Genomic DNA, 16,867 nt, shown 5'->3' with positions numbered 1-16,867 from the left:
AAACTTAACTTTTGAAGGGGTACAATTTTTTTTTAGGTTTACAGAATAAATCAAAAGGTCAAGATGTTGTAGAAAAAAAATTATGTTAAAATGAGCGCAATTTTTATTTTTAACATAGGTGGTGTTTTTTCTAAGTATATACTTCTAAAAAATTTTAATCTTTAATACCGAATTGCAGAAAACAGGGAAAAACTATAAAAAAGGTTTTAGGTGCTAAGAACTGCACACGTTTGCATTATATTTGCTGTATGAACAAAATACCCACACATATATTGCGAATCATATACATTAAATATTTCTTTGTCCAAAACCCATTTACAAAAAGGAAAATTCACTTATTATATGTATTAACCCGTATAGTTCTGATTTCTGTGTTCTTCATTCTACTTATTAGATTGGAATGCTTACTTTTTTAATAACAACAGCTATGTTTTCTATGCTTTTTCTTTTCTTTTTTTTTTTTTTTTGCTACTTTTTTGGGTATGGTTTACGCTCGGAATTGAAAAGGACAAGCTATATTCTCTCAAAAAATTTTTATTGTAAATGCTAAGTCCAAAACATAATATATTGGTTTAAACAAATATATAAGGCATATCTTGGAAAGTGTTTCAATAAGAATGTATACGCTTAATATTGTAACTCAATATGACCTGTCTTTTGCATAGAAATGTCTTCGTATTATGACTATTCAGTTAAATATAATTAGCATAAATCAAAGACTATGCAATATAAAGTAGAAACTTATAAATATAATAGTAAAATATTCATATGTTTATAGAATAACTGATTACGCAACATTATATTCTTAAAGTTGCAAATGATTTTTTTCCTTTCTTTTGTTGAAAGAGCTATAGAGTTGCATCATGGTTCTAAAATTTCACTAATGCCACAGAATTTGGAGGATTAGTGAGATTATTTAATTGTTAACCATATGAATGATTCTCTTCTATTAACTATATTAATTTTTGTAATGACACTATTAATTTTACACATGAACACTTTTAGTTAACAGTGTATTGCAACCTTCGCTAAATCGTTATTAAGCCTTTACAGAATATTACAACAACAAACAAAAATTTTAACAAAATATATCTGTTATTGAAATTAATGATTAAATTATTTAAAAAAAATGATTATATGAACCTCTTTGGCACATGTTAAAGCTGTCTTTATGAAGCACCGTTAAATGAGTAGCTTTGTTTTACACATTTTTTGTATGTATAGATAACACTAATGTTATAATGAACACTTCAACAGTTTCATAAGAAAGTATGAGTTTTTCCCATGATTGTTTTTTATAAGTCGAAATAAATTGGAGCTAAGAACACTAAAATTAAGTTAGTTTCTATAAAAAATCAAGGAAAATGCAACTTATCCTTTAATATAAGGAGACACCATAACAGAAAACAGTAAAATTAAGGTAAGATTTACCGTTAAAAATGAGTAACATCGTAACAAAACAAAAAATACTCTCTACTGACAAAAGAGTGATACATCATTTAGGTGTCTAAATAGGTAAAACAATACTTTAACGGTTTATAGTAATAATATATTCTTCTATTAGGTTATGGAGATCATAAGAGAGACACTTTTGTGTGTGTAATAATCAAATCAATAAGGTTTAGAAATAAAAATTGTGGGTCATAATTATGTATATGCAGGATATACTATGTATTCATATATCATTTTACAATAAATAACATATTCGGATATATATTCTTTGATTCTTTATATTCCTATTCATAAGTAAAAGGTACATTATATTTCATTTAGTACTATATATAAAGAGAAAAAATGGTCCATACTTTGAAGTGTTATATAAATAATATACTATAAATCATATTGTTAATAAACTTCATAAGTTCAACAATTAAAAACAAACAAAGAATTAACACGTAGTTGTGAGAATTATGTTTATAAATATACATTTATATGTTTTTACAGTTGTTAAATGAAATAAGTGCTTGTTTTGATTAATATTTTATTTAATTAAATTAAAAAAATCATATAAATGTATGATTTTACGTAATATGCATTTTTTAATTATAAAATATTGTTATTATTGTATAATTTAATTAATTTTTATATTTTAGCCTTATTTTCATTTAATTGTTTTAAGCTTTAATAAATAAATATAATAATTATTAAAAATAAATTAATTATTTTATTTTTAATAATTAAATATTTTTAATATTATTTAATAAAAATAAATTTAATATTATTGGATTAAATATAAATGAAATAAAAACATTAAGAATTAATATATAATTAATTAAAATAATAACATCACGCTTTTATTAAAATGTGTATTATTATTTTAATAAATATTAATTTATATATTTTAATAATAATAATATAAATAAATAAAATAATACATATTTTAATAATATATAAATTTCTTAATATATTTAATTAATAATATTTAATTTGTGTTTCATTAAATATTTAAATAAATAAAATAATAATATTATATATAATTAAAACATCTGTAATAATTAATTTATTTAAAATTAAGTATATTTAATTAACTAATGAAATAATAATATATAAAAAATATTATTTGATTTTGCAGAATGGTGTATTTTTTATTTATTAAATTAAAGGAATATATTAATTAAAAATAATTATATTTAATAATTTAATAAATTTATTTAAAATAAAATAATTTCAAATATATACATTACCTGTTATAATATATTAAGTATTGTAATTTTATTTAAAAAGAAATAATAATATTATTTAATAAACATATTATTTTAATTTATTATTTAATTAAATATATTTTAAAAAATATTAAGTGAATTAAAATTATATATACAATATTATATATATTAATATAATAAATTAATAAAATATTTTTATTAAGAATTAAATAATATGTATTTATATAATGTTATTTATTTTATAAGTAAATTTTATTTAATTATTATATAATGTGTAGTTATTCACATATTTTTATTAATTATTTATTAATTCTTAATATATATAATTTATGTTTTAATTATTTATTTAATTATAGTAATTAATTCACTACAATTATATATATATATATATATTTTTAATTAAATTTATTTATAATAATACATATTTTAATTATTAATATATATTTATAATTTATTTATTTTTTTATTTAATATAATTGTTTTATTATCTTATAACATTCTTTTAATTATTATACCTTTAATTATAAAAGAAAAAAATATATTTATGTTATTTATTTTATTATATATATTAATAAAATATTAAATTATATAATATTAATATTTAATTAATGTGATAATATATTATTAATATTTAAATTAATACTACTTTAATTAAGTTAATTAATTATATATAATGTTAAATTAATTATATAATTCATTTATTTATATTATTATTCCTTTATTTATAGTATTTTATTTATATTTTTTATTTTATTGCTATAGAATATATTTTATTTAATTATCTATTTATATTAATAAATTTAATTATTTATTTTACATTAATTTATTTAATTATTAATTTATATTAAATTTGTTTCATTTATATTAACAATTTAATTAATATATTTATTAATTCAATTAATTAATTTTAATTATTAATTTATATTAATTAAATTATTATTATATATATATTTTTTGTTATTAATATATTTATTTTTTATATTAAATAAATTTATTTATGTTACAATTAGTTGAGTTTTAAAGTACTTATATATATATATATTAATTATTTTATTCCTTTAATTAATTAAAACTATTGGTATAATTTTAAATGTGCATTTAATAGTGAATATTTATCTTTTAATATATATTTTAAAATATATTTAATATAAGATAAAATAAATTAAAAAATTTATTTTATTGTTTTGTAAATATAATTTTTTTTATTATTTAATATAAAATACAATTTAATTTTTGTGAATTATTTTATTATAAAGTTCCGTTTTTATTTAATTTGTGTACTTTATTTAAATATTTAAATTAAATATAATTATTCCTATATTTTATTTTGGAAAACATTTTGTATTTGCTATTATTATATATATATATTGTTATTTTTTCTGTTTATTGTATTTACTTTTTATAACTTTTTACACGTAAAATATTTTTATCATTATTATAATAGATTATATTAAAAATATATTTAAAAGAATTATACATCTCAATCATGTCTTTCGCATTAAAAGAAACAAAATAACCATTTTTAATTCTGAGTTACCGTTAATGAATATTTGACTAATATTTTATCTATATATTGAATTTCCATAGACAACTGTGTATTCCAAATATAACGATAATGTAACTTGTGATGAATATTATAAATATTGACCTATTGAAACGATTTTGTTTTTCTGTAAATCATTTATTTATGTTTTTCTTTGCACAATTGAATTCCATTTTTAAGTTATAGCATTTAACCGTTGACATTATTATGTTTAGATTAAATATATATATACAACATAACATATTTTATTGCAAGGGATGTAACTGATTCATGAAGTACTTTTTGATATTTTTTTATGCTTCACAAACCCTTAGTACCTTTGAATTTTTTTTTTTTACCGAGATACCGATGTTACAGGTTACTATGGAGTTGATTCTAAAATATATGATTCACAAGATGATTATTTTTTTAAATAGACAATCTTTTTAATGCAGCGTTACGTTTTAAAAACAATAGGGATTTAACTTAATAATACAAGGTTAAATCTTGTTATAATTATAATACACAAAGAAGAATGGATACCGTTGTCTATTTAGAAGATTATGTCGAATATTTTAAATATTTAATAATATAAATGCAGTACTATAGTTGTATGCTATATTCTTTACTTTCATATTTGACAAAATCTCACAGGTTTTAGCACATTTCTGTGGTACTTTTTAGTTTGTGGATTTTTTATTTTTTTTGGTGTCTATCCTATAACTATAATTGTTATTATGTAAACTGTTATTACACTTTAAGCAATTTCATGCACAGCATTCTGAACCTAAAAAATCATATAAGGTTTGTTCACAAATCTGTAATATTTACAATTCCTAATAATTGCTTTAATATGCATAAAATTTTCGTGCTCAATTTCTTGAACTTAGCACAGTAATAATAAAGATATTAAAATATCATTCTATTCTTAATATAATTCTTTTCTGGGCTTTCAATATTTTTTACCCTCTTCAAAAAAGACAACCTTTATTAAATAAAGCTAAACAACACACATAATAGGGAACGAAAATTTCTTGATTTATAAGTCATTCACAATAGTTTTTACCAAAAACAAGGTTATCATTTCTTTATAACTATTTTAATCTTAATAAGCATTTATGAATTTAACACTTAAAGAAGAACGCATTCTATTCAAGGGTATTCAATTTTTGAAATATTTGATATGAATCATGAAACATCAAAATAATGTATTCAACACAAACTATTAAAAAAAATTGCATAAACCTTTTGTATATAAACCCATATTATGAACCTATTCATTCAAAAATGAGTCCTACAGTGCAATATTGTTCTTTTAAGCTATCACGCATATATTACACTTCATAATGCTTATTCTGATTTTTATAGACCATGAAACTTTTTATAAAATGTGGTAAAAAGTTCAAAAATGAGTAATATAAACGTTTATCAAATTATGTGTATATTAAATATTTTTGCAAATAGTTTTTTTCCTTGCTCTCTTAAGACACATATTTTTCTCTCAATATTTGTACACAATTGAATTATCACAGAAACATTTTAAAGAAAAATTTTGGATTCTACGAGTATGCGGAAGACCGGAACTAAAGTGTAATGGAGCCAAGATATAACCATTTTTTCTTTTCTTTCATTTTATATGCACTTCATTAAAGGGTTTTTACAAAATTGCAAAGAGAAGGGTTCTTTCTTTTTCCAATAATTTGTTCTTGAAGCAGTAAAATTGCATATAAATGTAAGAAATATTAAATGTCTAGTTAGAAAAGAGTATGAAGAGATAATATGTTCTCATACAGACGCAAACAAGGCACCAAATGATCATTTTCACGTTAGACAACTTTTTTTTGAATAACACCTTAGTAACTTTTTGCTTTTACCATCAGCATGTACAGAATTTTTTTTTTCTTTATAAAGAATAATGAAGTTTCGAATGAATAATTGGAAGCAAGCATTCGATAATCTCTTTTGATGAACTCGTAAGTAATTTACGAAATAAGCAAATTAAATTTTATAGATTTGTTTTTTTCAAACACAGAAAAAAGTTTGTAGACTGTTTTGCGCTAAGTTTGAATTAGGAAAAGAAGAACATGTATTTCTTGTTTACAACCTTTCTTGGTAAACTAAAATAATGTTAATGAATTCATAGGAGGTTGTGTAAAAAATAATGAACTATAACAAACAAAAATGCTAGTATTCTTTAAAAGATGTAAAGACAAATTAGGACACAAAACGTGTAAAAAAAATGAACACTTCAGAGAAAGGACACGAATACTTTGTCCTTTTTTACATCTTGCTGAACTGCACAGTGTTCTTCTACATTGCGTTTCTCTATATTCTTTTCCTTAATTTGAAGGCGTCAACGCCACTTAAGTAATAATAGGGTTTCCTTTTCACTCTAATGAATCCGTTTTTTTCATAGAAACCTATAATGATAAAAATAGAATGTCATGCGCAGTATGGCACTAAGTGGTGCATAGACATATGCACAAATATATACTTAAATTAAAAAACAAGTATTACGTAATGTAGGTTTGTTCGTTGCTTCTGCTTCCAGTTGAACCTAAAGGATAAGTAAAATAGTAAAAAAATAAGTATATATGTAAAATTATCAAGCTTGATCAGAACGCTTAATTTTTTACTACAAACGGTAAAGGTGTGTGTACCTCATTTATGCCATACAAATCTTGCATTAATTTTATACTTTCATTTAATAGGTATGTGCCTAAAAATGGGAAATTTTCGTATTTATGATTGATTTCGCAGGATGCTTTAAATATTGACACGCAACATTGAAAAAAATTCTAACCTAGACCACAACTTCTGACAGATTTGTGAACTGCTATCATGCCTGTTAACATTTATAGATAGTGAAAAGAAAAAAAAATGGAACAAATCGAATTTTTCATGGATAGATGCACACTCATGTGTAGAACTAGTAGACACAATGTTACACGCTAAATTTATGTGTTTTTGCTTTTTCCTTTTACATATATATCCGAATGTCGTTGGTTCATCATTTTTACATTTTGTCGTAATTTTGCTTATTACTGTGCCCATACACTCTTCATCACATAAGCACTAAAGTTAATAAAAAAAAAATAATAAAGAAAGAAATTGTCGCTTCCATCATGTATAAAGATAAAAAAAATGGTAGAGCACTGCATATTCATTAACACACATTAAAGATTTACACACCATTAGTGCAATTTCGCTATAGTTCTTCAAAATCGTTTTAAGTAAAAAAACGTTATACGGTTCAGATAATTCACTCCCCAACAATTCGTATACGCTTTGTAGATAATTTTTTGGAAAGGTTTTGTATTGATAAATTTTAATCCTCTTGTTATTAAAAACAGCTGTTCTGTAAATGCCATTTTGGTTCACAAGACCTTCATGATTGTCATCAGTGGACTGATGTTCTTTTGATTTATCATCACGTTCTTCTAATTTTAAGTCATTTGTGCGTAGGGACAAGGGATTGGAGCAATTATCAGTATTTTCATTTTTTGCATTATCCATTGATACAAACTCCGCATTAATTTTGGTAAAATGATTAACTGCGAAGTGTACCTCAAATGGATTGCAGAGGATGGGAAATTACATTTGATGAAACTTAATTTTGTCAAAATTAAAGCACATAATTTAAAGTTTTCTAGTTTTAATTGTTTATCATTTAATAATGAAAAGTTTTCATTTCATCACAAAAAAAAAAGCGGAGAAAAAGGAAAAATTAAATATGCCCGCAGGAGGTGGCGTTCGCTACCGTTTTATGAATTGCCGCCTCTTACATTTAAAAAAAATACTTCAAAAAAATAAAAAAAGCACGTAATAAAAATTTCGGTTTGCAAATGTTAATTAAAAATACGCCAAAAAAAACACAATTATTTTAAAATGTACATGATATTGTGCAGGTACGGCAATACACATACTTTTATTGGTTAACAAAAAAAAAAAAAAAAAAAAGGAACGGGTTGACTTTTAAAAATTAAAGTAACACTATTTCGGATGTTGTTACGAATAAATAAAACAAATAATATGTGCAAAAACGAGTTTTACCTCATGACAACTCGTTTTTACACATTTATGGTACAAATAAAGCCACCTTCATTTATGGAAATGAAATTATTTTTGGTATACTTTTGTTTAACGTAAAAAAGGGGTAAAATGGATTGGACATTTAACCCTATAAATAGGTCCTTTTGTGGATACGCTTTTATTGGACTAAAATGATTCATATGCTTAATTTCCGTTGCTTTCGTTTCACTGTTTTTTTTCTTGTAGTAATGATAATAAGCATCATCGTATTTATGGGAAGAATATATGTAGGGTATCCTTGACAAATTATTGTAAGCGTGTATGTTAGAGTATATCGAATAATCAGAATTCCCATCCAAATTTATGATTCTGTCTTTAGTGTTCATAATGTCATATATATGAACCGAATTTGTGTATGTGTCTAGAGAAACTAGGAACTGTTCATTGTCTATAACGTAAAAATCGTTTAGGTGTTTTCTCAGGTTACTATTATCTATAAATCTATCATAGGCGGTTACCAAACTACCTTTTGTCTCATTATGTTTACAAGGGGCGTACCGCATGTCGTACAGTCCTATATGATTATTAGTTTTTGATAATATATACTGAAAGCTGTTGCTTAATGAGTACATTTTATTTACGTATCCTTCATTCGGCTTCAGTTTAGAAATGGTGTTTAAAAAATTACACCGCAAGTCACATAAATATATATGTTCTGTATTGCAACACAAAAAAATATTGTTGTTTGATTTGTTTACACTTTCACAACATATTCCTTTTTTCTTATTATCATTGTATTTCGCCGCATTTGATGGGTAGCAGTTATGGGGAGTGGCACTACTATGTTTGTTTCTCATTTTTTCATTTGAGTTAAGTGGAGCAGATGCGTATTGACCGTGGTTGTTCTTATTCGAGCGGTTGTTCAGATGATGCTTTGATTTGTCTGCAAAATGGTCATGTCGCTTTTTTGTTGTTTCATGTTTGCTTACGTGCAGATCGTTATTTTCCTCATTTGGATCTTTACTAGGATGTTTCCTTTTATTATAACCCTTTTTCTGTGCGTTATTTTGGTAATGATAATCCATGGGTGATTTTCTTTCGTTTAAGTTCGCTTTTTTGTGCCCATCTTCATCATTTCCCATTTCGCTTTTTCGTTTTTCTTTCGCCTTTTTCGCGTGGAAGGATCGTTCCTTTTTTAGGGGGCCATAATTGCCAATTAAATTGATAAATGGGTGCTGACTTCCGCTTAAAATGTTGTGCACATAATATGATAAATCTTCGTTCATGGATAACAAGTCATGGACTTTTAATTTCTTGCTATCCCATATGCAATAGGGAACTCCATCATTTTTTATTGCGTTAAAACTGAAGCAGGGGTTAGACCCGCAAATAAAAATTTTATCAATTTTGTTATCAGGGTGGTACGCATAACCGTCATTCATGGTATGGCTAGCAGTGTCCCATGTATTTCCACTATCAATTGCGCAACAGCAATCTTGCACTGATGGAAACAGCTTAAAATAATTAATTTCGCTGGAAAAACTGTATGTAACTATTTTTGGATCGCGCTGAAAAAAAGAACAGATGTTAAGCATACATAGCAAGCTTTTTTCATCCTTCATAGTCGGATATGACGAGTAGGCAATATATTCAGAATTGAAAATGCTAAAATGAGATAATATTTGTGGCGAGACGCATAACAATTCAGTGTTCTCCTTAGAATACGTGCAAAAATATTTTGTGTCTGTATTGTAGTACACGTTTTCATGAGTCATATCTTCTAGTGGAGATTTGTTATCTTTCTGAATAAAGTTCCTTATATCAATAGCTCCCAAGCTGAAGGAACAGTTGTTTTCCTTGGTGGTACTAAAAATGAAGTCTTCATAAAGTGGATTACTGAATAGGTGAAAAAACGATTCCGCTGGTTTGCATGTTCTTAAAATCCTGGTTTCGTTTGTATTTACATCTAAATGAAGAACGGGCATAATTTCATGAATCCTGCGTCCACTTCTTTCTTCAAAAATCTCATTGTATAAGGCATGGTTCTGTGTAGAAGAACGCGGTTGGCTGAGCACATCATGATCTATATCAACTGTTCCGTTTATGTCGTCATATTCGTCCCTATTTCTGTGCACATGACTATAACTGTAATTGAAATTGTTGCTAGTGTTGTTGTTAGCATTAAAGGTGCTACTCACATTGCGGAAAGGACTCCCGCTATTATTTCTACGCCTGTTGTTAGCGTAACTTCCACTGGGAATGTGATAAAAATAGTAGAAATTAGCCCTGTATCTATTTATAATTATGTTCGATTTAAAATTTTGTATGCTCCGAGCATTTACCTTTTCGTATGTCTGTCCGAACAACTTTGGAATAAGTAGGCCACCACTCCCTGTGCTATCGCATCTGGGGGACATAGGACTTTCATTTTTTATTTGTAGTGTTTTCTTGCTCGCATAATTTTTCTTCTTCCGACTATCGCAACTTCTCGTTTTCTCTTCAGGTGAGTTAGTATATGCACTTTGTTTCCTGAAATTTGGGTACGGATAAAATGGTTCGTTTTTGCTTATGTCCAAATAGGTCTTGCCTTTTATCATATTTTCATCTATCAGTTTCTGGTACACGTTGAAGAATCGAATGTCGGTGATGGTATGTTCCATGCTGTCATTTCTTTTTGGGTTTGTAAAAGGGGCTGTTCTTGGGTCATTCACTCCGTGCACGTAGCGCGTGCCGTCTTCCTCATCCGTGTCGCTCCTGTCATTCTCGTCGCTTTGACCATTCACGTCTTCAATTTGATTGTTCAAGCTGCTGATGCTGTGGACAGTACTTACAGCGTCCAGACCATTTTGAACATTCGGGTGGGGCACACTTCGCAATGTCGTGCCTCCCCCCCGGGATGACAAAACGATGAAGCGTTATCCGAGTGAAGGTCGCACAAATCTTCCACGTGAATATACTGGTACGATGCGAAATTAATAAAAATGGGCGGCAAACTCAAAATGGAATTTTCTCGAAAATGGAAATTCCGGATGCTCTTCAGTATATTAAAAATATTTTGATTTTTTGAAATGCATTTTTTTAAAGAATTTAACTCATTATTAATTAGTTCTAAATTTTTTTCTTTACTAAATGTGGTACACGCATTATTGTCTAAGGATATATGTCCCCGATTGTCGTTATGTTTCACATTTGACTTATGCGCGTTGGAGTGTTTTTTCTTTTTTTTCATTTCTTTTATTCCATGTATCCTGTGAAATTCTTTTATTACCATATCTTTTTCTTCTACATTTGTCTGGCGATTTTTTCTCTTGGCATTGTTTACTTGTCTGTCAAATTCTTCCTCCTTCAATTTCTTTTTCAGTTCATTGTCTATCAGATAATAGCGATTTTTCTTCTTATCGTAGTGGTAACCTGGTATACTTAATGGTTTCTTCTGTGGGGACTCTTCATTCATTCTTGTGTTATATGTAAATGTGTTTTTTTTCTTTTTTAACCCCTGTACGCGATCATGATGAGTCTACATACGTTGTATGGTTGTAGGAAGTCACCACATTTGCGCGTGGGCTGAACGGTATAGCGGACTTGTACATTGGCTCACCTTGGATAAATGTCAAGTGGGGGTTGTTGAAAAGGGCGCGACGATTCGTGGGGCGCATAAAACCTATGCGTATATGTTATATTGCATATACTTTTACGCCTGCGCGGGGATGGCGGAGAGGAAAGGCGTAAACCTGGGCGCGACGAAAAATGCCACTCAACAACTCGACAGCCTGGTCATCAAGTGCCACGAAGGGCAAAACGTGTCAAAATTGTTACGAGGCCGAGTAGAAAGCTCTTTTTTTTTTTTTTTTTTTTTGGCAAACTGGTTTAGCTTGTAACGCCACCCTAACGTTTTAGCAAAAATCAGAACTGGTGGTATACACGGCTTGCATACATAAAGAAGCATGTAAATGGATGCATAACTGTATAATATATATATGTATAAATATGCATATGTTGCAATGCCGACCGCTTGGAATTAATTTCCCAAGCGCCCCACAAAAAAATAAAAGCGAAGTGAAGCGGCTGAAGAGTTGCAAAGTAGTCACCAACCAATTTGCATAATTAATATGACAGGGGTTGGGGGTAAAATCCGTTACGAACGCTCTTAAAAATCCGGAGTGGCTGAAATGGAACTAAAGGAAAAAAGCAGGATGGCACATAAAAAAAAAAAAGAAAAAAAATTTTATTCTTCAAAAAGATTATCACTTCACCATTACAAATACTATATCACCTTTTTAAAGATTTATTTTAATAACAAGTTTGCATTTTCCTTTTTTGGGGAGTTAAAATACAAAAAAAGCAAAGCACATTTGCACGGAAAATTCACCCGCATGCGTGCTAGTTGGAAATTTACATAAAATAGCTTTTTTTTTTTTTTTTTTTTATTTCACCCATTTGGCGTAATTTTCTTTCGCATTCTCATTTAAGTCTTATTATATGAATACATTGTTTAAAAGACAAAAGTGGGAAAACTTCCTTTCCTTCACGTGTGTTCTTATGGCGCCCCTATATAATTAACTATTACCATTCTTTATCCCGTTTTCTTCTGAACATTTTGTTAAATTCGCTTTTTTGGGTTATTTTAATTTCCTCTGCGCGGGGAAGCAAAATTGTGTCCGCATTATTGCGCGATTTGGGGGCAATTACAATTTCTATTGTGCGAGAGCAGGCGAACGGGGGGGAGGGATATAAGTCTTGACTTGGATGACCCGCAGAAAAAGTGTATTATGCATACCTGCCCGTTCGCAATGAGTATTATCTCGTATTTGTTTAAACGGAATGGTGTAGGGGGAGAATGTAAAGAGTTAAAGTGCGGGAAAAACTAAACTTGTCCGTGGGCAAAAGGAGAACATATTTTGCGTCCTCTTCCCCAGTACGGCACATCCCCCTGGTGTCCTTTTTTTCTTTTCACACAATTTAAAGAGGAATAACGTATGCTGTGATTATACTTTTTCGTGGAAGGTACGTGAAGCCTTTTTCAATTTATGACAAACGGGAGTAACTTCACGCGAAGGGCGCCATTACTGTCCATTACTGCCGCTTTCACTACGGAGCAAATGGAGCGAAGGCGGCTGATAACCTTTTAGCCGTGAACAATCGAGTTCCTCTTTGAATCTTCGGCATGTGCAAAGCGAGTGATGCGCAAAGGAAAGGTTATATGAAGCGAAGTTAGTTCTATTATATTTTGCTTCCCTATGGTTCACTGTGGTTAATTTTTTCCCTCTCAATTTTTAAAGTTATGAAAAATTATAGAGCGCCGCTTTTCTTACAATCGGTGTGTAGACAGAGAGACCGCTCATCCTGATGTGCCCATTTTGCAATTTTTAGTCTTCCCCCCTTATGTAGAAAATGGTACATACAAATATTCCTATAATGCATATGGTATGCCCCATGTGACCTTGGCGCTTACGTACAGGTGAGCACGAACGGATCGGCATCGCGCTGTACATAATGGACGGGGATATTGCACTGACCACTGACGAACTGACCTATATTGACGTACTGACGCGTTCAAGTTAATTTCATTCGCGAAATGTACGTCGGTTGAAATGCCTCTTCTTTTTTTCTTTTTTCCCTTCAGAGTGCAGCAAATTCCAAATGGCTACTCGCGAAACATCCACAACAGCCACCAGCACTTTTACTAACACGTCGAAACGCATATATGCTTGGAGTTGCTGTTTTTTTTTTCTTTTTTTGTTTTTATTTGAGCCTGTCCCTGGGGAAAAAGCAGCAAATGGAGTTGCATACGTTTGTTAACAGTGGGCAACTTTGTGTGGTTAAGCAACTTCGTTTGCTTGTGAAGAATGTTATAGCCGCGTGCTGCGTGTTTGTTTTGTCCCACCTGGGGGGGGACAACAAAAGTTGTATGTAAAATCTGACTCACGCGTCAATAATATGTTCCATTAGTTATTTGTCTTTTTTGGTTTGAACACCTGCACGTTTGTGAAGCACCAGCATTTTTCTTTTGTATGGACACATACAAGTGGAGAGAAGCAAAGACCTTGTTTTTTTTTTTTTTTTTTAACAATTATCTTTAAACGAATGATGATCCCGCAAAATAGCGGCGTATAAAAGAATGGTTTCGTATCCGTTTGTGGAGGGGGTTACCATGGGAGAAGCGAGGCAGTGGAGTTATTTCCCCAAAAGGGTACACATGCGGTGTCGGAGCGGGGTTAGGAACATACCTATGTGATGCACCCCCCACAACACATACACGTGGCAGCAGTCTATGCATATTGCCTCTCTGCTTGTACCCACCATAATTCCAAAAAGGGGAGTTAAAAAAACGGAAAGGGTAACCCTTAACTTGTAAATGGACAAGTGGTACGACGACGCAGCTGTGTGTGTGTGGTCTCCCTCTCCGTGTAGACAGAAGGCAACGTCCAAATGGCGAATCCGTCTTCAGGAATTTGATGTGGCAGAAGCGATTCCCAATATCATGGCCACGAGAATAAGTTTATATTTCCGGTTGGGAGATTCGAAGAAGAAACAGTAACATGAGCGGCACAGAATGGTGGTCATTTGAACGGATGGGTGCGCAGAACGTTCAGGTCATATGCGATATCTTCTTGTTGACCTATACGGGCTAGGCAGTGATGTATATTATACTGTTCACCTAGCGATGGAGTGGAACAGAGGTGAACTGAAAAATGTAGCGGATATGAGAGTAAGAGTAAAGTCTAGGCACGGTAAAACAGGGCCATGGTAACACAGGGGAGTATATATACATAAGCGTACGGACTAATAGGCAGGAAATAAGCGGCCTCAGAATGTACCACTAGCGCCCATGATGATGTACCATTTTCGGAAGAATTAAGCACGCCTAGTGATATATCAACCTACTCCTGTGTGTCGGATTAAATGCTAATAATAACTCGCTGCGAGTTGCGTGAAGGAACAAAAAAAAAAAACGACCTTCCTATGCACCTCTTGCATTTCCTTAGAGATAAAAAGGATGGGAACCTACCACCATTCTACTGTCTCGTTCTCTTTCTTTTTTTTTTTACTTTTTCCTTTGTTTTCTTCCTTTCCTTTGCTTTCTTTCTTTGCTTTTTTCCTTCCTCCAAAGAAAAAGTTATCTATAGAAAAAAAAAAAAAGGAATGTTTATCATCATTATACTCTTTGTTCTTTTTTTTTTTTTTTTTTTTTATATTTCTTTGTTTTTTTTTTGCTTTTTTTTTTTTACTTTCTTAAAAGAAAAGATTCTCCAAAAATAAGGAACCTACCCTACCGTTCCCACTATCTCCTTTCATTTCTTTCCTTTTATAAACTTTTTTTTAATTTCTAAAAAAAAAAAAACAAAAAAAAAAAAGAAAATACATTCTTATTTCCTTTTTTTGCTTATTTTCATTTCTTTTTCTTCTTCTTCTTTTGAGAAGAGAATATATAAAAGAAAAAAAAAAGAGATTAGAAAACTCTTTTTCATTGGAAGAAGAAAGAAAAAAAAAAACAAAAAGAGAAGAAGAATAGAATTAATATATAAAAAAAAAAAAGTGGGAAAAAAAAGGAGAGGTGCATAATTCCTTCTTTCCCTTTTTTTTTTTTTGTTAAAGAAATAGGAAAAGAAAAAAAAAAAAAAAAATTGGAGAGAAGGAAAGAAGAAGGTAGGTTATTCTCTCCTTCTTCTTCTTTTTTTGGGAAGAATACAAGTGTATAACGAAGAGAAGGAAGGTTAAGTAATCTTTTCTTGGAAAAGAAAAAAAGGAAGAAAAAAAGGAAGAAAAAAAGGAAGAAAAAAAGAAGGATTGGTAACTCCCTTTTTTCTTTTTTCTTTACAGAATGCAGTATGTACATAGGAAGGGAGGAAGGGTGGACGGAAGATTGTACATTCCCTTGAGCAGAACAGCAGAACAGAACAAAACAATGTTCTATGAACATGAGGTCTTTCAAATAATAATATTAGTAATAACACTAATAATAGAATAAGTGTGCAGGAACAATATGGCACCATCAAGGGGAGCAGAGACGGCGGGAGGGAGAAATAAAATGACCGCAGGGCAGCTTCATTTATTCACCAATTTAATGACAGAATGGATGAAAAAACACGGTATGGGCGAAAAATTGGACAACTTTGAGGTAAATGAACTCTTTAAATGCTTGAGGGGGAATAGTTGCATAATAATAATAATATATGAAAAAAATATATAATGGAAAGAAGGGATGTTAGGGGTGGTAGTGTGGAAGGAAGGTTGTTAGGGGTGGTAGTGTGGAAGGAAGGGTTGTTAGGGGTGGTAGTGTGGAAGGAAGGTTGTTAGGGGTGGTAGTGTGGAAGGAAGGGTTGTTAGGGGTGGTAGTGTGGAAGGAAGGTTGTTAGGGGTGGTAGTGTGGAAGGAAGGGTTGTTAGGGGTGGTAGTGTGGAAGGAAGGTTGTTAGGGGTGGTAGTGTGGAAGGAAGGGTTGTTAGGGGTGGTAGTGTGGAAGGAAGGTTGTTAGGGGTGGTTGGTGGAAAGAGGAAGGTGTGTTAGGGGTGGTAGGTGGGTTGTTAGGGTGGTAGGTGGGTTGTTAGGGGTGGTTGGTGGTAGGTGGGTTGTTAGGTGGGTTGTTAGGGTGGTTGGTGGTAGGTGGGTTATTAGTCTTGGTTGGTGGAAGATGGTAGGGTGGTTGGTGG

At 30.0% G+C, this 16,867-nt stretch overlaps 1 protein-coding gene across 1 annotated transcript; it reads right to left on the bottom strand.

The window, feature by feature from the left end:
• Positions 1-6,510: 6,510 nt before the first annotated feature.
• Positions 6,511-11,671, bottom strand: PCOAH_00001760 (Uncharacterized protein; the record flags this gene model as incomplete). The annotated part of the gene is made up of 7 exons (XM_020056993.1): positions 6,511-6,605; positions 6,703-6,742; positions 6,846-6,949; positions 7,170-7,260; positions 7,378-7,739; positions 8,285-11,022; positions 11,124-11,671. The coding sequence occupies 7 exons, from the start codon at positions 11,669-11,671 to the stop codon at positions 6,511-6,513; spliced, it is 3,978 nt and encodes a 1,325-aa protein (XP_019912438.1).
• Positions 11,672-16,867: the final 5,196 nt, after the last annotated feature.

Source organism: Plasmodium coatneyi, chromosome 1, assembly GCF_001680005.1.
Source record: "Plasmodium coatneyi strain Hackeri chromosome 1, complete sequence".
Taxonomy (NCBI): domain Eukaryota; phylum Apicomplexa; class Aconoidasida; order Haemosporida; family Plasmodiidae; genus Plasmodium; species Plasmodium coatneyi.
This window is presented reverse-complemented; position numbering and strand designations above follow the sequence as displayed.